At 42.1% G+C, this 21,815-nt stretch overlaps 3 protein-coding genes and 1 pseudogene across 4 annotated transcripts; 1 reads left to right on the top strand and 3 right to left on the bottom strand.

Moving 5' to 3' along the window:
- Positions 1-2,121: 2,121 nt before the first annotated feature.
- Positions 2,122-3,686, top strand: LOC107278385 (uncharacterized). The gene is made up of 3 exons (XM_015783619.3): positions 2,122-2,883; positions 2,998-3,114; positions 3,202-3,686. Exons 1-3 carry the CDS (start codon positions 2,155-2,157, stop codon positions 3,403-3,405), a joined length of 1,050 nt encoding a protein of 349 aa, XP_015639105.3. The 5' UTR covers positions 2,122-2,154; the 3' UTR covers positions 3,406-3,686.
- Positions 3,687-6,429: 2,743 nt separating this feature from the next.
- On the bottom strand, positions 6,430-9,513 carry LOC4339239 (universal stress protein PHOS32). Its single transcript, XM_015781828.3, has 2 exons — positions 8,671-9,513; positions 6,430-6,741 (listed from the first exon to the last, which is right to left on the bottom strand). The coding sequence occupies exons 1-2, from the start codon at positions 9,467-9,469 to the stop codon at positions 6,734-6,736; spliced, it is 807 nt and encodes a 268-aa protein (XP_015637314.1). The 5' UTR covers positions 9,470-9,513; the 3' UTR covers positions 6,430-6,733.
- A 758-nt stretch (positions 9,514-10,271) lies between these two features.
- Positions 10,272-14,522, bottom strand: LOC4339238 (uncharacterized). 2 transcript variants are annotated; one of them, XM_015782340.3, is made up of 5 exons: positions 14,381-14,522; positions 13,227-13,540; positions 11,834-13,121; positions 11,561-11,707; positions 10,272-11,205 (listed from the first exon to the last, which is right to left on the bottom strand). In XM_015782340.3, the coding sequence occupies exons 2-5, from the start codon at positions 13,275-13,277 to the stop codon at positions 10,571-10,573; spliced, it is 2,121 nt and encodes a 706-aa protein (XP_015637826.1). In that variant the 5' UTR covers positions 13,278-13,540; positions 14,381-14,522; the 3' UTR covers positions 10,272-10,570. The 2 variants fall into 2 exon arrangements, with proteins under 2 accessions (XP_015637826.1, XP_015637827.1); XM_015782341.3 differs by having other exon boundaries at positions 11,834-13,118.
- Positions 14,523-16,686: 2,164 nt separating this feature from the next.
- On the bottom strand, positions 16,687-17,398 carry LOC136356688 (uncharacterized; annotated as a pseudogene).
- Positions 17,399-21,815: the final 4,417 nt, after the last annotated feature.

The following is a 21,815-nucleotide window of genomic DNA, read 5'->3' as shown; positions in this document are numbered from 1 at the left end:
TAAATAGCAAGATTCTGTAGGGCTACTTAATAGGATTCATACAATGCCAATGTATCCTTGGGCTTTCCAGATTCTGTGTACTTGTAGTAGTAGTGGTGCCTGGGTGCAATGTGTGGTCCTCCAGGGAGGTTGCAAACCTGCAACCGATCACTGATGGCGGCAGGGGAGTGGCTGGCAAATCTGTGGCAGTGGATCAGGCTGTGCTGGCTTGGCTGCATGCAAAGCAGTGCCACTGCCAGTGGCAGTGGCAGTTCTCACCAATGGCTTGGCACCCAGTGCTTTTAACCATCTCTGGTGCCTCTGTTGGTGGCTGCCTGCTCCTACTCCTACACATCTGCTTTTGCTAGTAGTAGCTGGGACAAATGCAGGCTTCAGTTGAGAGCTTTGAGCTATACCATCTCCCTTTTGGTGACCTTTTTTCAGTGAGATTGGAATACTTTTTAGTTTCTTGAAAAGTTGAAGTAGTGCTCCTGAAGGTTTGAATTATGGGATGTTGAATCTGTAGTGGTATATTGGAACCCTAAAAGGCATGTATGCACGAGGTGAACAAGAGAAGGGGAAGGGAGATTTGGTGTGGATGTAGGAGTAGGAGTAGTAGCATTGTGCAACCTGAATCTTCAGTATTGATCTGAAGAAGACGAGGCATATCTTGTGTGTCTCCCTGTTGTCTGCCCCACAGAGAAAAAAAGCAAGCAAGTCTTGGGAGAGTTGGAGGCATCTTTGTACTACCGAAGAAAAGAGGCCTATACTGCTGCAGTGCTGTGAGCCATGGCCCATGGCATCTCCCTCTCTGTCTCTGCCTCTCTCTCTCTCTCTCTCTCTCTCTCTCACACACACACACACACACATGCAAAGTAGGGCTACACTTCAATGTTTGTAGAGCCAATCATTCTCTGCAAGGTAGGATCCAAATGTGCAGACCATGAAGTACAGTGTGTGTATGGCTCCTTGTAGGAACAAAGCATCAAGCACCCACTGAAACAGATCCTCCCCTCTTCAATGAACTGTTGGTCTACTCTCTCTGACAGGCCACAAATTAATGCTATACTAGTAAATCTCTTCCATTTCTCATTTATTTTGTGAACAGGAAGAAAGAATCAGTTTTCAATTGCAAAAGAAAGAAAAGAGGAAAAAAATAGAGCTGAAATCTACTCCCTCTGTCCCAAAAAAAGACAAACCCTAAGTTTCCGTGCCAACGTTTGACTGTCCGTCATATATAAATTTTTTTTGTAATTAGTATTTTCATTACTGTTAAATTCATATTTTTTTTCAAATAAGACGGACGGTCAAACGTTAGACACGGAAACCAGAGTTTATCTTTTTTTTTTGGGACGGAGGGAGTATATGCCATCATATAATCTACAGGCAAGCTTCATACAATGATGCAATGCAATCCATCACATCAAAGTGAGATCGATGCATCTGTGATTCTGTGCCATTTCATGATGTCTCATCGAATCATCAAGAATTGATGTGAGTGAGCCTCCTCCTGCTCCTTTCTCGTGATCTACACATGATGCACCACAGTGTGCAGCGTCACCTGCTCGGTTCAGGTCAAAAGTCTCAAAAGTAGGAGCATCTAAAATCGCTTGAGCTAGCATCATCGCTTGAGCTAAGTTATTTGTTCTTTTATTTAAGTTCCTAACTCACCGCATATTTCACACACATGCTTTCCAAGCTAATAAACAATATGAGATGTGTTCGGTAGCCATTTCTGTGGCAACCCTACAGACGCGATGCATATTATGCGCAGCCGCAGCCCTGTCAGCTGAACAAGCCCATGTTTTTTTTTAAAAAAAGGTTATATACGAAAATTGCTTTAAAAATCATATTTTTTAAAAAAACAAAGTCTGATGATTTTTGTAGATAAAGGTTTAAGTGGTTTTAGCGTGAAATTTAGTGATTTAGAGGGCCGGCCAAGAGAGCTCAACAATCCAGAACATACCAATATCAACAACAAATAAAACGGACGGCTGTGATTGAGTTTGGTGGAGTGCTAGGCGACAGAAACGGCCAAGGTCATGGAGGGAAGACATCGGGTCCCACCTGACATGGGGTGGGCCCCACTTGTCAGTCCTGGGACGCTATAAAATGCAGTACACCCACAGGAGACAGCCTCCCTTCGAGTACACTAACCTCTCGGCTTCTTCCGCCATGGCGACCACGCCCTTCTTCCTATGGGCCACGAACGCCACCTCCTCCTCCTCCTCCTCGGCCGCCGCCGCCGCCGTCTCTGACCACGACGTCGGAGGTCTCCGCGCTGAGGAGGAGACAGCGGCGGCGGAGGCGACGCAGCTCTCGCCGGAGCTCGCGGCGGCCGTGGCGAGGCCGAGGCTGCGGCGGCAGGCTTCTTCCTCCTCACCGGCGAAGCAGCAGCAGCAGCAGGTGGGGGGAGGAGGGAGCAAGAGGGCGCCGCAGCGTGGCCTCGGCGTGGCGGAGCTCGAGCGCCTCCGCTGCGGCGGGGACCCGTTCCGCGACCTCAACGCCGCCGTGGCCGCCATGGGGGACGCCGCCGCCGCCATCCACCGCCACCACCACCACCTGCCTCTCCCCGCCCTCGACGCCGACGTCGCCGGCGGGGGCGGCCACTACGCGCCGCTGCTGGTCCGCCCGGCACTTCCTCCCCTTCCTCCGCCACCGGCGGCTGCTCCCTTCTGCCACCTCCACTCGTCCTCGTCGGCCGCCGCCGGCCACAACGTGGCGCCGCCGGAGCTGCAATTCTTGAGGGATCGGTGCATGGGTGGCTTCGCCGGCGCCGGCCAGCTGCTGCCGCTCGCGCCAGAGCACCCTTCAAGCCAAAGCAACACCATCTGGCGCCCGGCGTCTTCTTCTTCCTCCTCCTCCTGCCTCCCAGCCACCCACCGCTGCGACCTCTGCTCCAAGGTAAACCACGCTAACCTTCTCGAACCTTCCAGAATCAGTTCTTGCAAATCGCACCGCACCACACTATCACAAATCTAATCTCCTCTTCCTCCTCGCATTTCTGCTCGACGACAGACAATGGTGATGGCCTTGGCGGAGAGAGGAGGAGCACGAGGCGCCGCCACCACCACCACCAACACGCCGGACTACTCCATCTACGATCTCGCCGCCGCCATGGCCACCGCTCGCAAGGTACACACACAGGCTGGTGTCCATTTTTACAAAGCACGTGTCACGTACAAGCTCACCAAATTTTCTTGTTCTTCGCGATGGACGCAGGAGAAGGGGCATGGGGTGTTCTTGGGTAGGGAGAGGAAGAACGACGAGGCGGCGGCGGCGGCGGAGAAGGAGGTGAGGGAGATCGAGTTCTTCCCGACGAGCACCACCCACGCCGACGAGTCGGAGTTCGCCGCGGCGCCGTTCTCCTCGTCGGCCGGTGGTGGCTGCGGCGCCGTGCCATTGGACTTGTCCCTGAGGCTGTAGCCATCAATGGCGTGCGCGTGCGTACGTAGGGTTTTAGATTCTTCTCCTAGTTCGATCAATCAGGTTATAAATGCTTAATTTTCGCAGCCAGAGATGGATGAAATTAAACACTATGATGCCTCTCGATCCATGCTTAAATCAGGTTCGGTTGATTAATTAATTTCCGTTTCTGTCAAGAGTTGTTTGTCACTAGATGCATGGTATAAGTAATTTTGGGCAAGCTTGTTTGAAGGCTCGAGTTTGTCAGACAATATATATGTCAAGTTGTTTGCTGTGCCAAATATTGTTTTTACTACTTAAAAGTCATTTTTTAGCACTATATCAACGTATAATAACTTCTGTGTTGAGAGTAAAATACCGGATTTGCTAAAATGATGTCGCCATATTTTATGGCTGATTACAGTCGAATTTCTAACCGTCAGATGTTGTTCAGTCCACTCAGGTCCTTAGCATCTCTCGGTTGTCATTACACGATTAATTAAAACTTAACATGCTTCATTAGTTTAAGCTTTTGATGGTTCTACTCATATGTATCTGTATAGTATATAAATATATGTAATGTCTACAATGCAAAATATAGACGTTGTCTTGCACTTACATTGTAATTACATTAAACTTACATATGTAATTTTGAAACTTACATTGTAAATACACTAAAATTACATATGTAATTTAGACACTTACATTGTAAATACATGGTGACTATTTTTTGGTGAAAAATATGGCGCCATAAATATAGCTACTCCCGTAAAATACTTGTTATCTATTGTATTGTACTGAAGCATGGCGGAAAGAATCGCTCGAGCTATTCAAGAGTTATAATTTGTAGGGTTAAAGATGTACTCTATTGGGCAATAAATATTTGACGTTTAGGATTTTATTTGGTCATACTTTTAAAACTTTAAAATTTTGATCGCGTCTCATTCGAAATGTTAAATATTGTTTGGCCGAATGGAGTATACATCTTGTTACTAAATGTTAAATATTGTTTGGCCGAATGGAGTATACATTTTGTACTTTCAAGAACAAAGAGGTGCTCTCGCTGTTTTGCCAAGTATTGACCAAGGTTTACAAATTACAATCTTGATTGGCTTGTGAAATTCTAGGCCTAGCGTAGCGAGATGTTGAATTTTCGGTGATCTCAAACAAAATTAGACACATTTTGATTGATTTTCTTGACGAATTTCAAACGAGGCCAATGGACATTAAAGCCAGATCAAGACCGAAATTTGTCCAGATTGTGAATCCTAGTACTGAGACAAGAAAAAAAAAGTAAAACCTTATTTTTCGGCTTGGGTTTATCACTAGCTAGGTTCATGTTTTCCTTTCCGTTCAAGTTTTGGTCTTCTGTTTTTGGTTTGAGCTACTAGTAATCAGAAGTGAAGCACCCTCCTTAAAAAAAGAAAAAGTTTATATTACTTTCCTCAACTATGACATTTATCCAAACTAAAAAAAAACACCACTTAAGTTTCATAATGAATAATATTATTCATCCCTGCTTGATTTTAAACTGTACACTTCACTCCCTCTGTCCAACTCAAGGGTTTTCGCCTAAGTAACACTTAGTCCTACATGGTGATCCAATGAGAGGGAAAAAAAAGAGTTGAAGGACCCAGATGTCAGTCCTTCCGAGAGCCATCAGATTGTTGTCATTGCTCGCTGGTGATTCCACAATCGATCGCAAGTAGGTGGAACACGGCGGCCGCTGTCATCTTCATCCATGGGAGGATGGGAAGACTTGCAACCTTTTAGGTTATGTTCGAATCTGAACTTTCCCAACTTCACTTTTCTCTTTTTCGTACGCGCGTGTTTTGCAAAAAGAAATTCATAAGAAAACTGCTTTACAAAATTCATATTAAACCATTTTGAAAGAAAAGCTAATACTTAATTAATCCAGCGTTAATGAGTCATTCCATTGTATGTGCACAAGAAATTAGTCATCCAATATGGCTGGAGTGATCAAATGTTGATGAATCTAATTGAAGACAACCGTTCTACGAAGATTAGCAACCTTGCTTCTTTTTCCTTGAAAAAGTTTGTTACTCATAACGTAACCTGCTTGAAAAAATGATATCTCGCGGTGCATTTCTCTTGAAAAAGATGATTTCCTTGGAATGATCGAAAAATGTTTGCTTCTAAAGTACTAACCTGCGTCTGCACTACTTGGCCAACCGTATCCGCTCTCCCCCTCTTTCATCGTAGGCTAGTGGGCCAACCATATTAGTGTTATTTTGTCGAGGGAGATAGTTTTTACTTCTTTTTCTTCTCTCCTCACTACTCCTTAATAATTAATCTTATATGACAATCATAAATTGATGTTTCGTCATTTTTAACTATCTTGAACTTTTGTTGGAGCTTTTTTTTTTGGCTTTGCCCTTATATTTATTTTCATCCCCTAGGTTTATAAATGTGACCAGTCAACATACAGCTCTATGTTCCATAGCAGTTTCATGACAAACTGATCAGTTTTTGCAAAATCAAGACAATTTTGTCAAAAATTTGAAATTTGATTTTTTTTTGAAAAATGAAATAACTTGATCGGTTTATCTCGTGGTTTCAGAATACGAAACCGCTTGGTAATCTTGTTAACCATGACATCTGAGGGTGTGTTTGGATAATAGGAAATTGGGGGGGGGGGGTGAGATTAGGATTAGGAAATGAACGAAGAGTTGGGATTAAATGAAAGAGAGAGAATGAGTGGTTAGGATCTAAAGATAGGTGGAAAATCATTTCCCTTTCCCAACACTGCCTGAGCAGTAATCGTTGCCTTTAACAGGCTAGCTGCAGCATCAGATCGGTTTATTTCGGAACAGAGGAAGAGAGAGTATCCGATATTCCGATGCTCGCCAGGGCTACCCTTCTCAAAGCTCCTTTCTCTGCTGCCCTTCCAATGTCTCTCCGTCGACTTGGTGCGCACTTACGTCTGCTTAGGACTTGATGCCTCATTATCTCTTGCCACAAGCATGACCAAAACATGAAACATCCACCCAAGCGGTCTCAATGATCAGAACAGGACCAGCAAAATACAGCAGGGCCACATTGGCCAAGAATGCCATTGGACACAACAGGGGGGATCATGTCCCATGGAGCCAACATGAAACGCCCATACAACAGCTACAATTCTTTCAGAAATAGATTATTCTCCTCCGGACAACATAATAAATATCTCTCAGGAAGCAAATGGCAGCAAAGGGCAACGATCTACAAGTCTGATACATGCTCGAAATGCATCGCGGAGCAGAACATAGAAGCGACCACACAGTTACACAGGGATCGGCATTAGCAAGTCGCACGCTCTCCTTGTGATCTGGATGCGTCTCTTTTCACCTCAATTTTCTGTAACAAAGAAGAAAATTCAGGTCATGGGAGGGACAACTTTGATACACTACAATAGAGAATGAGGGAGAGCAAGACCTCAATGATACAGACCAGTTAGCATTTTAATGTGCCGAACAAACTAAAAATGCAAGCCCCAGTATGGTATTATGCAGAACATGACAGCAAAGAAAGTTATGTTCAGCTCAAAGATTTTAGCCCCAAAGAAGACGAACACTCTAGGTGTGTATGGCCCCAAAGAATACAGTATAGGTCTCATCAATGCTTACTGAAAAAGCAACCAAAACCTATTTGGCCTATCAAGCATCAAAACTAATCTTCTGAAAGACAGCAGCTGAGGGAGTCAAATAAGACTGCAAGTCATATGATACTGTAATTTTTTTTTGTTTGGTTTCCAAAATGGTGGCGTTAAAGCCTTGGAAATTCACAAATCACAACCAACATGACAGAAAAAAAAAAGAAACTGAATCACGTCCTAAAAAGCTAGCTGTGCGATGTAGTGTATTTTTTTCTCAATACAAGGGTACAGGCCTTTTGCATATGTACCAAATATAAATCTAAGCCAAGACTTGCAGTCATATTTATCTCAACAGTTGCAACTTGCAAGACCGCACATAAAAAGTATTTCCAAATGCTCCTTTTTTTAACACAATACAGCGATTGCTGATTTAGGCTGACAGACCAGTCTGAAGAATTTTCTATACATACCTGCATGGCTTTTCAGTATGTGTGTTAGGTATATTGTACTTAGCCATGATTAGACTTACCTTATAAAAGGATAAAACAACATGTTAGGATCTTAAATTTTATAAGTAAAATAAGCCAGCTAATTAATCCAAAACATTTTAAATAAAGGTAACTGAAGCAAGACCTGATTCCTACTCTTATACATGCTCTCCAAAAAAAAAAATCATTTCCTGGCATGGTCTTCTAAGGGATAAAACTGAACAGGAACAATGGGTACTAGTAATGTGCCTTTCTTCGATACACCTGTAGGACTTATAATTTTTATGATTGCACAATGCCGAGCAAGCAAAACTTTCTTGATCTACATAATTTTGTTCCTAATTTAGTTATTACTTGCAGTGATCATCTACTCTCACTATACTCATAAACAAAACACTTGTGCCCTTGAAAGTTAAGGTGTCAAATTCCTTAATGAAATAATTAAATGTTCTGTCCTATAACGCAAGTGGACCTTCTCATCCACTCTGCTCATATAGAATTGTTATGCGTGTAATGAACATAGCATTACCTCCAAACAGACTCAATACAGAATGGCACAACTATGTCCAACATAGCTTTGCATACTGTTGTTAATACAACTGTTAGCTCACGGTTCTAGGGGCACCTTCTTTCGTGCTCTGGCATTTCTATTGGGTTATGTTTTACCCCAATACACACATTAATTATGCATTTGTAGGATAGCTATCAGTCCAAATGAGAAAAACAGGGAGGACAGCTGTCTAGCAAGTGTCACATACTTAGGTTGCTAATAACACTAGAAAGGTAAGTATTCGGTATTCCCAACTGAATCTATCACATCATTTAGAGAGAGAAAAAAAAGGAGAAAATCTATGCCGTTAATCATGTTGGATTGCAATGTGGTAGAATGGCTGTAAACGTTACTGTTTTACAGATGTACTCCTATACAAAATACAATTGCCTTTATATAATAGAAGGAAGAATTGCATATCAAAAACAATTCTACTTTCAAATGGATAATCTAGTTCCACACAAGCTGCGCGGGAAATTCAGTTAGTCATGCAATGCAGCAGTTTGCTAGTAGCAATTCTTGTCCTCATATGTGTACCCTTGCCATCAATACCCAACCAATTGCAACCCATTCCCTTACCAACATCATGGCAAATCACTCAAATCAATGAATGCAAACAGTAAGAACAAGATCAAGCAAGAACATAGCCAGACCTTTCTGACCCTCGGGAGCTTCATGGTAGACGGGTTCATCCTCAGGCACCGTGCGGAGCTCATCCCCCACGGCCTCCCCACCGCCAGCCGCCGCACCATCATCAGGGTAGCGCACGACCACGACGGGGCAGACGCAGTGGTGCACGCAGTAGTCGCTGACGCTCCCGAGCCTCCCTTTGCCCGCCCTGCGCGAGGCGCCGAAGCCGCGGCTGCCCATGATCATGGCGGACAGGCCGAGGCGCTCGGCCTCGAGGCAGAGGCGCTCCTTCATGTCGTGGTCCTTGACTATGTGGATCTTGAAGGGGATCTGCGCGGCGACGAGCGGCTGCGCCAGGTCCTGCGCCTTGGTGGAGGTGAAGGCGTCGAAGTCCTCCTCCCGCTTCTTCTTGGCCTCCTCGGGCTCGTCGCGCGTGGCGGCGTGGGCGTTGGCGTGCTGGGCGGCGTCGGGGGCGGAGTCGTCGTCGTCGACGGAGACGGGGATGGAGCCCCAGTCGGCGCCGTAGAGCACGGAGGTGGGGCGGACGTGGAGGAGCACGACGGCGTCGCCCGGGCGGAGGTAGTTCTGCACGGACCACTTGACGGCGAAGGCGGACTCGTCGGAGAGGTCGACGGCGATGGCGATGCGGCGGTGCGGGGAGGAGGCGGACGCGGACGCCGCCGCCAGCGAGGAGAAGAAGAACCGCGGCGAGTTGGGCTGGATCGCCGCCGCCGCACCCCCCGCCAGGCGCACCGGCGGCGGCGTGGAGGGCGGCGTGGCCTTCTCGCCGCCGGCGACCGGGGAGGCCGGGTGGGTCGCCATCGCGGATTCGATTCGGGGGTGGATTGGATTCGCTCGATCTGGGCAAAGGGGGAGAAGGCGAGGGTTTTTGGCTTTGAATGCTGCGGTTTGCAGTGGAAGGCTGGGACACGGGAGTGCGTTTTCTCTCTTCTCCTTGACTACAGTGGTAGTAGTAGACTAGTGGTGGTGGTGGTGGCGCTGGGAGCCTGGGACACGTATTGCTCTGCGCTTTTTGTCACTTTACGCTTTCTTGGCTTGATTTGCGTAATCCGTCGTTGGTCCCAGCCATTCCCCTGCTCCCCCCATTTTACATTTGGGAATCCGGGGTTTATTTCAATTTTCAGCAGAGTTAAAACTGTTTTCGGTTTTTCACGTTCCAAACAAGACTCAAGTTACATTGGACTCAACCTACGTCGCTCCAATATTGGTGGACTGCAATAGCAACACACCAAGGGACACCGGACACCGAGAAAAGAAATTCGCACCTTCTTGTTGCTAGTGACATGGGAGGTCTGAAAAGAGAGAAATCAAAGAATTTTCCAACACACTGAACTCTCAACACTATCGCTCTGCGTAAAGATAAAGGAGGAGGCCAAGACCTATACCCTAGCCGGCGCAAAAAGGCTAACTAAGATAATCCCTTTTTTTTTTCTCCTTTCCCTATGTAAATTTCCAAAGTTTTAGCTTTGTACGGTTTTTTCTTCCACTATATTCAATGAAATGGACACAGTCTATGCCGATTCGTTAAAAAAAAAGACTCAAGTACCCATGTGTGCAATTGAACTGTTTTCTGTGAAGTTTTCACGCTTCAGACAAAACTCCATTTTGCACAGCAAGCAACAGCTTTTGGTTATATCAAAATAGATTACATTATGTGTTTCTGAATAGAACGTATCATCATGCTGCAAATTCCATTATACTACTACCATCTAGCAATTCTTTCGTATCACTGCCAAAAAAAAAAAAATGCAGCAAATAGTTCATGCCACAACTATGGCTACTATTTTCATTCATGCTAACAATTTCATGAATGAAAAAAAAAGAATCAAAACAAGATAAAAAGTTCTCGAACTCACAAATGAAACGAAAATTTTGTGGTGATGCAGCAAAATTGAGAAAAATTCATAGGTCATCCGCGCTTCGAATCCGAAAAATCTGACCGGAGATCTCTGTACCAGGCAGCCTCCTCTCTCCCTCTGAAGAACGATCAGCTCCACGAATGGTGGGAGCCATAGGAGGCGCATTATTCCGGCTCTGCCTCGACGTCCTCACCGAGCCATGAGCTGCAGCTGCTGCTCCTGCCCTGACATGGTGGTGACACCCTGACGATTTCAGCGCAACGGAGGCGCACGCCGACCTCCGGGGAAGCCTCAGCTCCAGCCTCTTGCTCCGGCCACCGCCACCGCCACCACCGCCACCAAGGTCGACGGCCCGGCCATGGCGGCCGCCGCCGCCCTGGGGCTTGGAGCACCGGCGTGACCGCACTGCCTGCTTGTTGTAGTACACGAGGTGCGGCAGGAGGCGCAGCACGTGCCTCTTGAGCTGCTCGTCGCCGACGTTCCTCTGCGCCGGGTTGCCCTCCAGGGTGATCGACTGCAGGGTGCCGCAGTTGGCGAGCTGGTCGAGGCATTTCGAGGATGAGAGGCTGTTGCCGTGCAGGTCGAGCACCTTCAGCTTGAGGCGGTGCAGGCCTTCCACCTCGCTGATCTTGTTGCCGCCGATGTACAGCTCCTTCAGGAAAGGACAGGAGGCCAAGCCTGCAGAGTATATGAGAAATGAAACAGAAACCAATAACCTAGTTAGTATACTCCCACAGTCCTAAAATAAACCAACTTAATATTAAGATGTGATATATCCTAATACTATAAATCTGGACATACTCTATGTCATTCGTTGTATTAGGATATGTCGTATCCTAATACGAGGTTGGTTTATTTTTAAGACAGAGGGGAGAATATATCAAATGAGGCTGTTGCTCTAGATTGTTACAGCCTAGTATAATCAGCAGAAGTAAACATTGTGCCATAAGACTAGTACATATGCTCTTGTAAAAACGAAAATAATAGTACATGTAAAAAGGCTTGAAACTGAAAACATGTATGAGAAGATTACCATGGCCAATTTTAGTTATTCTGTTGTAACTCAAGTCCAGGACACGAAGTAGTGTCAACTCTTTTAGGCCTTCAATGGTTGATATGTTATTTCTTGACAGATTTAACATGCGGAGTCCTTTCGGAAGTGCTCCTGAAGTTATCCTTACTGAAAGAAGAACAAGTAATTCTGGTTTAGAAAGGTTAAAAATTCAATGAGGGATCAAATAGAAAAACCAATGGGTAGGAGGAACTTGACATAAAAATCAAAGCACACTACTAGAGAGAAACATACTTATTGAGTTCCCTGCCAAGTTCAGCAGCCGCAAATCACTGAATGCACTGAGAATTGGTATTGCAACCAAGCCAAGATTAGACAATTGTGCTATGGAAGATGATGGTTTCAGCATTGCGATGTAGTTGTAAGCAGTTTCCATGCCAAGAGGAGATTTAGCATTGAGCTTTCTGATAGTATCGACTTGTTTGGAATTCATTAAATGCGCAGAACTTGAACATTCCCCCTGTTCATATGGAGCTATGTCATTTGAATCAGGAATTTGGCTGATCCAGTTCTCAATTCTCCTAACATTGAATTCTTTTCGCGACGACGTGCAACAATTCTGGTAACAAGGTTCAGGTTCACAATTCTTCACTGATGTGGCAACTTCTCTTTTATCAATTTGTTGAAATATCTCTTCAGTATTGCCTGCATCATGTGATAGACTAGGAGGATCATCAAACGAGTTACTGTTTCTAACCGGTGTCACTGCTGCAGTTGATGTAAAATCTGAATGATGGCAGTCATTTCCTGATTCCACACAACACTGTGAAATTTCATCAGTTGAACTATTGTTGATATGTTCATCTCTACAATGACACTGGGATTGTGCATTGGATTGAACAAAGTCTTCTGAGGCATCTTTGCAGTGACTTGGTGAAACTCTAGCTTCTTCAGTGTAGGGTGCTCCATCCAGTGAACTTAAGTTCCCAAATGATCTAGAACGTAACCCAAGTTGTGCAGAATCAATACTATCTTCAATGACGGTGGGAATGTGCACATCAAGGTTCACAGACTGTGATCTGCTCAACAAAGGCTGAGGCTCAGGCAAAAATGACTGCTCTTCAGAGTTGACAAGACAATAAGTTGACACAATATCCTCACAATCACATTGCTTTTCGATGAGATGTTCAGAATTGCCAAGGGAGGACTGACACTCATGTTGATGTGGGTCAGTAAAATCACCACAACAACTGGTACGGTTTTCCTTCTTTTTGCGGGTGCATTCTCCCGTACAGGTTTTCTCGTCATGGGAACCATCAATTGCACAATCTTCCCCTTTATTGTTGGTCTTATCAAAATCATAAAGCTTCTCCATTTCAAGCATGTCTCCAAGAGATTGACTTTTCTTAATCTTCCCTGACTCATTCTCAGTGCAAAAACTGAAATCTTCTGATCTGCAGCAATCCTCGAAAGGAGGGCTTCTGAGCTGCTCAACGTTAGAATTACTACAATTTTTTCCATCTACCTTCTGAGTTAAATTTGGATATGCCCATCTGTCTTCAACTGAAGAAGCAACCAACTTCTGAGAGGAAAAAATAGTCAAAATTTGGATATGCAGCAAAATGTAAGTGCTGGTGGCAGCATAAGATGCAGAATAACACAAACAGTAGTGGACGAATTTGTGTACCTTTGATCGGTGATGGCGGGACGAATAAGAGAAGCAAGAGAACCGAACCATTTTCAACTTCAGTGAGCAATTGCAAGATACTGGTTAGTGTATCTGTATGTTTCGTTCTGATCTACCAGAGTTAACCATAATCAAAGGAAAACCCCAGCAGACAGTATGACCAGCAAATGCAATATGGGTTTCCTCCAGAAGAAAATTGAACAGCCAGCCTAGAGGTGCACACCAGCAGCTTTTGTGTAACAGCCAGAGTGGAAGAAAAAAAAATTATCTGTCAGACCTGACAGATCCAACACAACAGTGCTATATAACCAGCGCTGCAAAAGATTTAAAACAACAATGTCACAGCTGTCTAGAGAAGTACATATCAATACAGTGATATATGCTGAATTAGTCATGCGGTTGATTTGACACATAATCCAGGCAGAAACATGAAAATGAACAGAGTACAGTGTCCTGTGATAGCCCTTGCAAAAGAACAGCGATAGCAGAGTGCAGATACTTTGTGAAATTTCATTGTAAAGAGAAAAGAAAATTCACAATCGGACTGCTGTTCAACGATTCAAACGAAAATGTCCTGGGTTTTGTTATGCGGTAGAAACTGGAAACAACGAACTCGATCGATGGAGTATAATATCACACGTATCCTGAACCAATTCGATCGGCATCATGAACAGGAAAGACTAACGCAACCAAGGGCACCCAAATTCCAACCTGACACCGCGGGATTTATCGCAACCAACAAAGAGATCGCAAAAACCTTCCACTGACACCGCGGGGATTTATCACAGCCAACAGAAAGAGATCGCGAAACCTCCCACCGCAAACGGAGAAACATAACTGCATCTTCACACATGATATCACGCAAAACGGTTATCATCATCAAATCAACGACCAAATTCGCCAAGATGAACAGAGAAACCGACAGGGTTATTAAGCGGGGGTAACACAGACCACGTGTCGTCATCGCAATATGCAACCACGCAAATCTTCTCTGGCAAGAACCAAGAACGAACCACCAGCGTACACAAAACCAAAATCCCATCTGACCCCCGCAAAATTCTTCCACCCAAAACAAGAACAAGGGCAAACGGTGCGGCGGAGTAATCGACCGAGAGAGGGAGGGGAGGGGAGGGGGGGAGGCGGCGAGCTCGAACCTGCCCTCCCGCTCCAGATTGGGATCACCGGCCGGGGATTCTCCCGCTTCTCCGCGAAGAACTACTTTTGCTGCGGGGAAGAAGGGAGAGAGCGGCGCAGCGGCGGGGGACGCCTTTTTTTAGGGGAGGTTTGAAGCGAGACAAAATTTTCTAGGGCTCTAAATTTTGTGGCTTATGTATTCGAGGCGAATAGCAACGCGTTTGCAACTTGCAATGATTTAGAATACTACTATTCATATTACGTTTTGATTCTTTTGGAGCCTATTACCGGCTCCAATTTATCTATAGCCGATCTAATAGCCAATTCATACAATAGTTGTTTACTATACTATTAACATATGGTCCCACTTGTCATATACACATTGCGTCTCGAAGTTCGTGCTACAGCTAGCTACAGATCTGTAGCCCGTTACTTTTCTCTCTCATCTTTTATCTCATTAAAATATATTTATAGCTGGGCTATTAAATATATTTATAGCTGGCTAATAGCCCGTTATTGTACCTGCTCTTAGTCAAACTCTTTTAAGTTTAATTAAGTTTATAGAAAATTATAATAATATTTTTTCCAACACAAAACAGACATATTATCAAAATATATTCAATGTTACATTTGGTGAAACTAATTTGGTGTTATAAATGTTACTAAATTGTTTTATAAACTTGATCAGACCTAAAGAGATTTGATTAGCGAAAAAGTCAAAACGACTTATAATATAAAATAGGTACAATATTATAAGTTCTCATATATAGTAATTCTAAATTTGGAATATATTAGTATAACTCTTGATTGAATATTAATACTTGAATAACTTCGTTACATGGTTCGTCGAGAAAATATTTTTGGCACATATGCTCTCGTCATGACTAATTATTATTTTAGTGGTGAATAACTAAGATGTCGACAGATGAGGTGTACGAGGTAATCAATGTTAAAATATACCAATCCAATCTTTTAAAGGTGTCTATGATAATATATGTACGCTCGTAGAGATAAATGTGCATGCGTGTATATAAATGTACTATGATTCGCAAAGAAAAATACATATATAACTGTTGATGTTTGATGTCGCGATTCCGGTATTTGCATAGTATGGGGATCGTTAGTAGCAGGATATATGCGAGACTTGGGTAAAAGAGACGGGGACGAGGATTTTTATATAGGTTCGGGCCTCTTATCTTACAGGTAATAGCCCTATATCCTGTTGGCCGAAGCCGGTGTTGCTCTTTATTCACCATAATCACACCAGTACAATATGTGGGGTAGCCTATCTAACTGTTGCCGACTTGGCGGTTTGAAGTGCTGACTCGTAGTCGACAACAGGCTAGCCTTCCTCCTCGAATCCGCATCCGGCGAGATCAAAGACAGTGCTATGTCTCTCCTGACAGTATCCGTAGACACCGTAGGGGACTAGCCATGCTTATATCTCTGAAATCGATATCCGGCGTCTTGTCTTGGTGTATGTTGGCTTGTATGTTGATCTATTATTCCGTGTCCCCTCTCCTCCTAGGGGGCCTTGTATTTATACCCATAGGTGTTCCCTTGTCCAAGTAGAACTAGGGAAACCAATATGGGTACGATCCGAGTAGTCCTTATCGTTTCCATGTAGAACTCTATCCATCCTTCCTTATGCGGAACTCTTCCTATATCCGAAAGTTGTTTCCGTATAAAATATGGTATGTGGTGGGTCCTGCCGAGATTTAATCAACTACTTATTAGGTATGTGGTATCCATAACCCTGACAATAACTACATAAGGATGTCGCCGTTATAGTATGCCCTCCTTTTTCCAATGCTACATTCATTTTTCATAATAACAATATAGATATGCCTAGTGTTAATTTTTCTCTTTTTAAAACTATTAACATGCCTGCACGTTGTAATAGGTTGTCCATATAATTACGGATGGGTTGGGAGATGATTAAGGATAAATGACTGAATCCGGTGGTTACGACACGCTGCACGTGGTAGAAAAGATAATAAAATGGGAATGACTCTAGCTATTTTTACAATAGTAAAGATAAACTGATTGTATATGGTTATTTCATGTGCGGTACTTTTATTTTTTTAGATAATAGAATGAAATAGCATCCCGATCTTTACTCAAAAGAGCTACAGCCAATTATTACAAACTAGCACTCTGTAAGAGTGAAGTCCAAATAGAAGCAAACACACCAACCAAACTAGACAAAATAACATTATTCCAGTCTATTGGTAAATCTCCATCCATGATTGGCAAACAATTGCATAACCGTCGTTTCAAGCTTACGACATGCAACAATTAAGAAATCTGCATCTTCATCACACTTTTATAATTGTGCCCACAAACGAAGCCAATATGTTGCCTTGAAAATGACCTGTATATAAGTAACAGTAGGTGATTTGTCAAAAACCCTATCATTCCTACTCAGCCACAGAGCACAACACAAGGCAGAAGCTCTAACAAGTATCAGTTTGCTCTTTTTGTTTACGACTCCCTGAAGCCAATCATCAAAAATATGAGATATGCTAGTAGGAATATATAAACCAAAAGAAAACTGAACTGCTCTCCAAATAAACTTTACAAAATGACAATCAATGAACAAATGTTGCATAGACTCATTTTTCGTACAAAAGCAACATCTTAAATTACCATTCCAATTCCGTCTAGCTAAATTATCCTTGGTTAACACAACTCCCTTAAGCAAATACCACATAAAGATCTTGATCTTAAGCGACATCTTGAGTTTCCAAATTAACTTAATTTCTGTCAATGTAACCATTATTAATTAAAGCTAAGTACATTGATCTAACTGAGATTTGGCCATTCTGATGATAGTTCCATCTAAAACAATCAGAAGTATTATTCAATTGAATATGAACAATAGATGCACACAATTCATGCCAAAGTGTTAAATTCTGACCAACTAAAGCTCTCGTAAAAGAAACATTGAGCGGAACAGAAGCTATCACACTAGCAATAGAAGAACTTCTCCTTCTGACAATAGCATATAAAGATGGATGCTTTTCTCTAAAGGCCATATTTCCTAGCCATCTATCTTCCCAAAATCTTATTTGTTCCCCATTATTCACAATCCAAGAACCCATAGTTAAGAAAGTGTTTTTGACTTTCATGAGTCCTGACCAAAAATGGGAGTCACCTTGTTTCCTATCAACTTGGGTTATAGACTTATTATAAAGATACTTTCTCTTCAATAGGTTTTGCCAAACACCATTTTCATTTATTAATTTGAAGAACCATTTACTCAAAAGACATCTATTTTGAATCTCTAAATTATGAACCCCCAAACCCCCTGTTCTTTGGGTTGGCAAATAATATCCTATCTAGTAAGTCTATACTTTTTCTTATGGTCATCTTCTTGCCAAAAGAAACGAGATCTATAATAATCAATCTTTTGAAGAACCCCTTTTGGAATCTCAAATAAAGATATCATAAACATAGCTAAACTTGAAAGGACAGAATTAATCAAAACCAGTCTACCCCCAACAGACATATGTTTTCCTTTCCAGCTGCTAAGTTTTTTCTCTATTCTTTGTTCGATAACTTTCCAATCATTATTACAAAGCTTTCTAAAATGCATTGGAATACCGAGATATTTAACTGGAAAAGACCCTAACTTACAACCAAAGATATTAGAATATTGCTCATAACACTCCTTTGCCTGACCAAAGCAAAATAACTCACTTTTGTGAAAATTAATTTTCAAGCTAGATAATTTCTCAAAGATAAAAATTCTTTGCTTGTTGTAAATCATGCTCCAGAAAAATGATGGTATCATCTGTATATTGCAAAATAGACAAACCATCATCCACTAGGTGAGGAACCACCCCATGAAGAGATCCATTATCTTTAGCTCTTTTAATTAGTAAAGCTAGCATATCAGCAACTAAATTAAAGAGAATTGGAGATAGAGGATCCCCTTGTCTAAGACCTTTATGCGTTTGAAAATTATTACCAGTTTGATCATTAACTTTAATACCAACATGACCACCTTGAATAAAAGAGGCAATCCACTCACACCATTTTTGTTTTTACGATGTAACTCATGCAAAGTTTCATGCAAAATAACCACACCTTCCATAATATTTCTCCCAGGAATGAAAGCAGTTTGAGTAGGACTAATTACCTTTTGGGCAACAGTCATGACTCTATTTGTAGCAACTTTGGTAAAGATCTTAAAACTAACATTAAGTAAGCAAATAGGCCTATATTGCTAGATTTTCATGGCCTCAACACACTTAGGTAAAAGAATGATCGTACCAAAATTAAGAGAGTATAAAGGCAAAGTACCATTATGAAATTCTTTAAAAAGATCTAATAAGTCACATTTTATGACATTCCAGAAAACTTGATAAAATTCAGCAGGAAATCCATCAGGACCCAGTGCTTTGTTATGTTCCATTTGGAAGATCGCCTCCTTAATCTCTTTTTCAGTAAAAACCTACGTTAAAGCCTCATTCTCCAACTGAGAAACTTGAGGAATGTCAGCAAATTTATTCTCATCAAACTGAAGAGTAGAATCATCAGGAGGCCCAAATAAACCTTTATAATAAGTGGTAATATGCAATTTCAAATTCGCATCACCATTTATTAATTGGTCACCATCATGTAATTGAAAAATTCTAGTCTTCCTATGTTTTCCATTTGCAACCAAATGAAAATATTTTGTGTTAGAATCACCCTCTAAAATATCCTTAGATTTCGCCCTCTGATACCATTTAACTTCCTCTTCTCTCAGAATTGTAGATAATCTATTTCTACAAAACCATCTAAAATCCAATTCCTCCTGACTCAAAAGCATAGTTTCTGCCTTTTTATCTAGCAAATCCAACTTATCTAAAATCTCCCTTTTTTTTCTTTTTTGTACAAGCCACTAGTATGTTTAGACCAACCCCTAAGATGTTGTCTTAAACGACGAATTTTTGCCTGCCACTGCTCCATGGCAGAATTGCCTTCATCAACACTAGACCATATCTCCTTTACCATATCAACAAAGCCATCACATAAAAGCCAACCAAGTTCAAACTTGAAACTATGTTGAGCATTACTCAAAGAAGAAGTGTTTGTATTTAAAAGTAAAGGAGTATGATCAGAAATATCTCTATTAAGAGCCACCACAGAAGATAAAGGAAATTTATGTTCCCACTCCGTGGACATTAAAACCCTATCAAGTTTCTCATATGTTGGATTCACTAAATTGTTTGCCCAAGTAAATTTCCAACCAGACATCTGTAACTCCTGGAGACATAACCCATCAATAATAGCATTAAAAAGGAAGGACCATCTATCATCATAATTATCATTATTCTTTTCATCAGGGCTACGTAGAATATTAAAATCACCACCAATAAGAATTGGTAAGGTTTCATGACTGCACATATGTTGACGAAAAAATCGAACACACCGGCCTGGGAGATCTGCTTAGCTCCTGTGCAGGTCCAAAGATTGATGAGATGCGGGCGTGCCAGTTAGTTTGATCCTGCAACTGACAAGATATGCAAATAGTAGATCAAAACAGCCGATCGGCTGACAAGCCGATGGAGTAGTTCCAGCCGATAGCCGATAACAGCCGATGCCGATACCAGCCGATAGCAATAGGGTTTAAGCAATCGACTATATATCCAATATAGATAATGATATAAAGGCAATCGGCTGATGACCATGTAATGAAATAACAATATAATCCAGTATAAACCAATTAGCAAATAATGATATGATAAATAAGCATCGATCCGAAGGTCAAAACACACATCGGCTGGAGGTCCGATGTCATGAAATCCACAAGATTAGATTAAACTGTGAAGCCTTTGTTGTCATCGGTTAAATCCAATTTATATGTATATGCAATCCTTATGAGCCGATGCAACGTCCAGATAACTCACCGGCTGAAACCCCGATGATACCCTTATTAGCAATCAAGGAGCAGGCTAGAGATTATGGTTCTAAGCACGACTTAGTAGATCAAACTTAACTGATGCAGCACTAAGTATGAAAAGAAATATAATATCTAGACAATCAAGCCGTTGACTAAGTTTTCAGGGTGGTAGATATCTAATCTTGCAACGCGATTTAGCTGATACCGGCAAAAACCCTAATACGAGAAGCAGCCGATAGAGCTAAATTGACATGCTAAGACTAGATTAACAGAGACATATGATAAATAGGTAGGCAAATATATCATCCAAACCAGAGCAATTCAAGAGGTCGAATGTACTGATGCAGCCTTGAACGACGCCGACGTAAACGATACAATTACCCAGGCCGGCGGAACATTGGACTTATCCCTTCGCCAGAGATCGAAGACGATGCAGCCCCGCGTCGGGTGCCAAGTCCCACTGGAACGTAAAAACAAAAGTAGAAGTAAAAAAGGTGGCGATGCGCCGAATTGTATTGATCGTGAGGATATATTACATAGACCCCGAGTGTACATATTTATACCCATGGGTTGATACAAGTCCTTGTCGGACAAGAAAGAAACTTTCCTAAAGATAAAAGAAAAAGATAAAGTCCTTATAGGATACTGAACACACCTTCCTAGAGATAAAAGGAAACTAACAAACTATTCCTAATTAATAGATAACTTGCCATGCCGCATTCTCTTTGAACTCGGTCTCTTCTGGATAAGCTTCCTTTAGTATATCAATTTCCTTAACCGAATATAGCAAGAATCCGACAACTGACGACTTGACAACTCTCATCGGCTAATCTAAGGACTTCGAAGCCGATGCTGACTCTAAGCCGATGACTACTCCAGGCTTACCAAATTTCACTGTTAACAACATATTAACTAATTCAGCAAGGAATTGATCCTTAAATTCACTTTGTGCTAGCCCATACACCAGAACTAAAGCCCACTTAAACTTATCGACTTTATTACATAAATGAAACTTAATGTAGAAATCTCCCTCATCAATCAAACCAATATCAACATTAATTAAATTGATGCCCAAAAGCAAACCACCGGACCTACCTCTAGGAGGCTTGCAATGCCACAAAAATTCTTTGCCAGCACACAGATTTTTAAGAACAACTGGACTAAAATCTTTCTTAATAGTCTCTGACAAAGCAATAAAATCAAGGTGATGTTCCTTTGTTAAATCAGAAATAAACTTATGTTTTTTCGGGTCCTTAAACCCATCACAATTCCAGAACAACCCTTTCATTTAAAAATATTCTTTTTTTCTTTCCTCTTTTAGTCTTTTTCTTACTATTAGGAGAGGTATCTAAAGATTTAAAGTGGTCTGAGAATAATTATCATCCACATGACTAAAATCCATCACCTCCTCCATTAATTCACCACACAAATGTTGAAGTAGAGAATTATCATCCACCTGATCATCTAATATCTCACTATCAACATTTGAAGTATGTACCTGATTAACAGAAGAACTAACATATTCACTTAACCTCTTTTCCTTTATACTCTTTAAATCATTT

Source organism: Oryza sativa, chromosome 5, assembly GCF_034140825.1.
Source record: "Oryza sativa Japonica Group chromosome 5, ASM3414082v1".
NCBI classification, from domain to species: domain Eukaryota; kingdom Viridiplantae; phylum Streptophyta; class Magnoliopsida; order Poales; family Poaceae; genus Oryza; species Oryza sativa.
The sequence above is the reverse complement of the archived record's forward strand: the minus strand, read 5'-3'. Positions and strand labels throughout refer to the sequence as shown.

Excerpts from the sequence above, each read along its gene's own strand:
- LOC107278385 (XM_015783619.3), top strand. The coding sequence starts at position 2,155 with ATGGCGACCACGCCCTTCTTCCTATGGGCCACGAACGCCACCTCCTCC. Across the intron at positions 2,884-2,997 it reads GCTGCGACCTCTGCTCCAAG|ACAATGGTGATGGCCTTGGC; the intron begins GTAAACCACGCT and ends GCTCGACGACAG. Across the intron at positions 3,115-3,201 it reads CCATGGCCACCGCTCGCAAG|GAGAAGGGGCATGGGGTGTT; the intron begins GTACACACACAG and ends CGATGGACGCAG.
- LOC4339239 (XM_015781828.3), bottom strand. The coding sequence starts at position 9,469 with ATGGCGACCCACCCGGCCTCCCCGGTCGCCGGCGGCGAGAAGGCCACG.
- LOC4339238 (XM_015782340.3), bottom strand. The coding sequence starts at position 13,277 with ATGGTTCGGTTCTCTTGCTTCTCTTATTCGTCCCGCCATCACCGATCA. Across the intron at positions 13,122-13,226 it reads CCCGCCATCACCGATCAAAG|AAGTTGGTTGCTTCTTCAGT; the intron begins GTACACAAATTC and ends TTTTCCTCTCAG. Across the intron at positions 11,708-11,833 it reads CTTGGCAGGGAACTCAATAA|TAAGGATAACTTCAGGAGCA; the intron begins GTATGTTTCTCT and ends TTCTTCTTTCAG.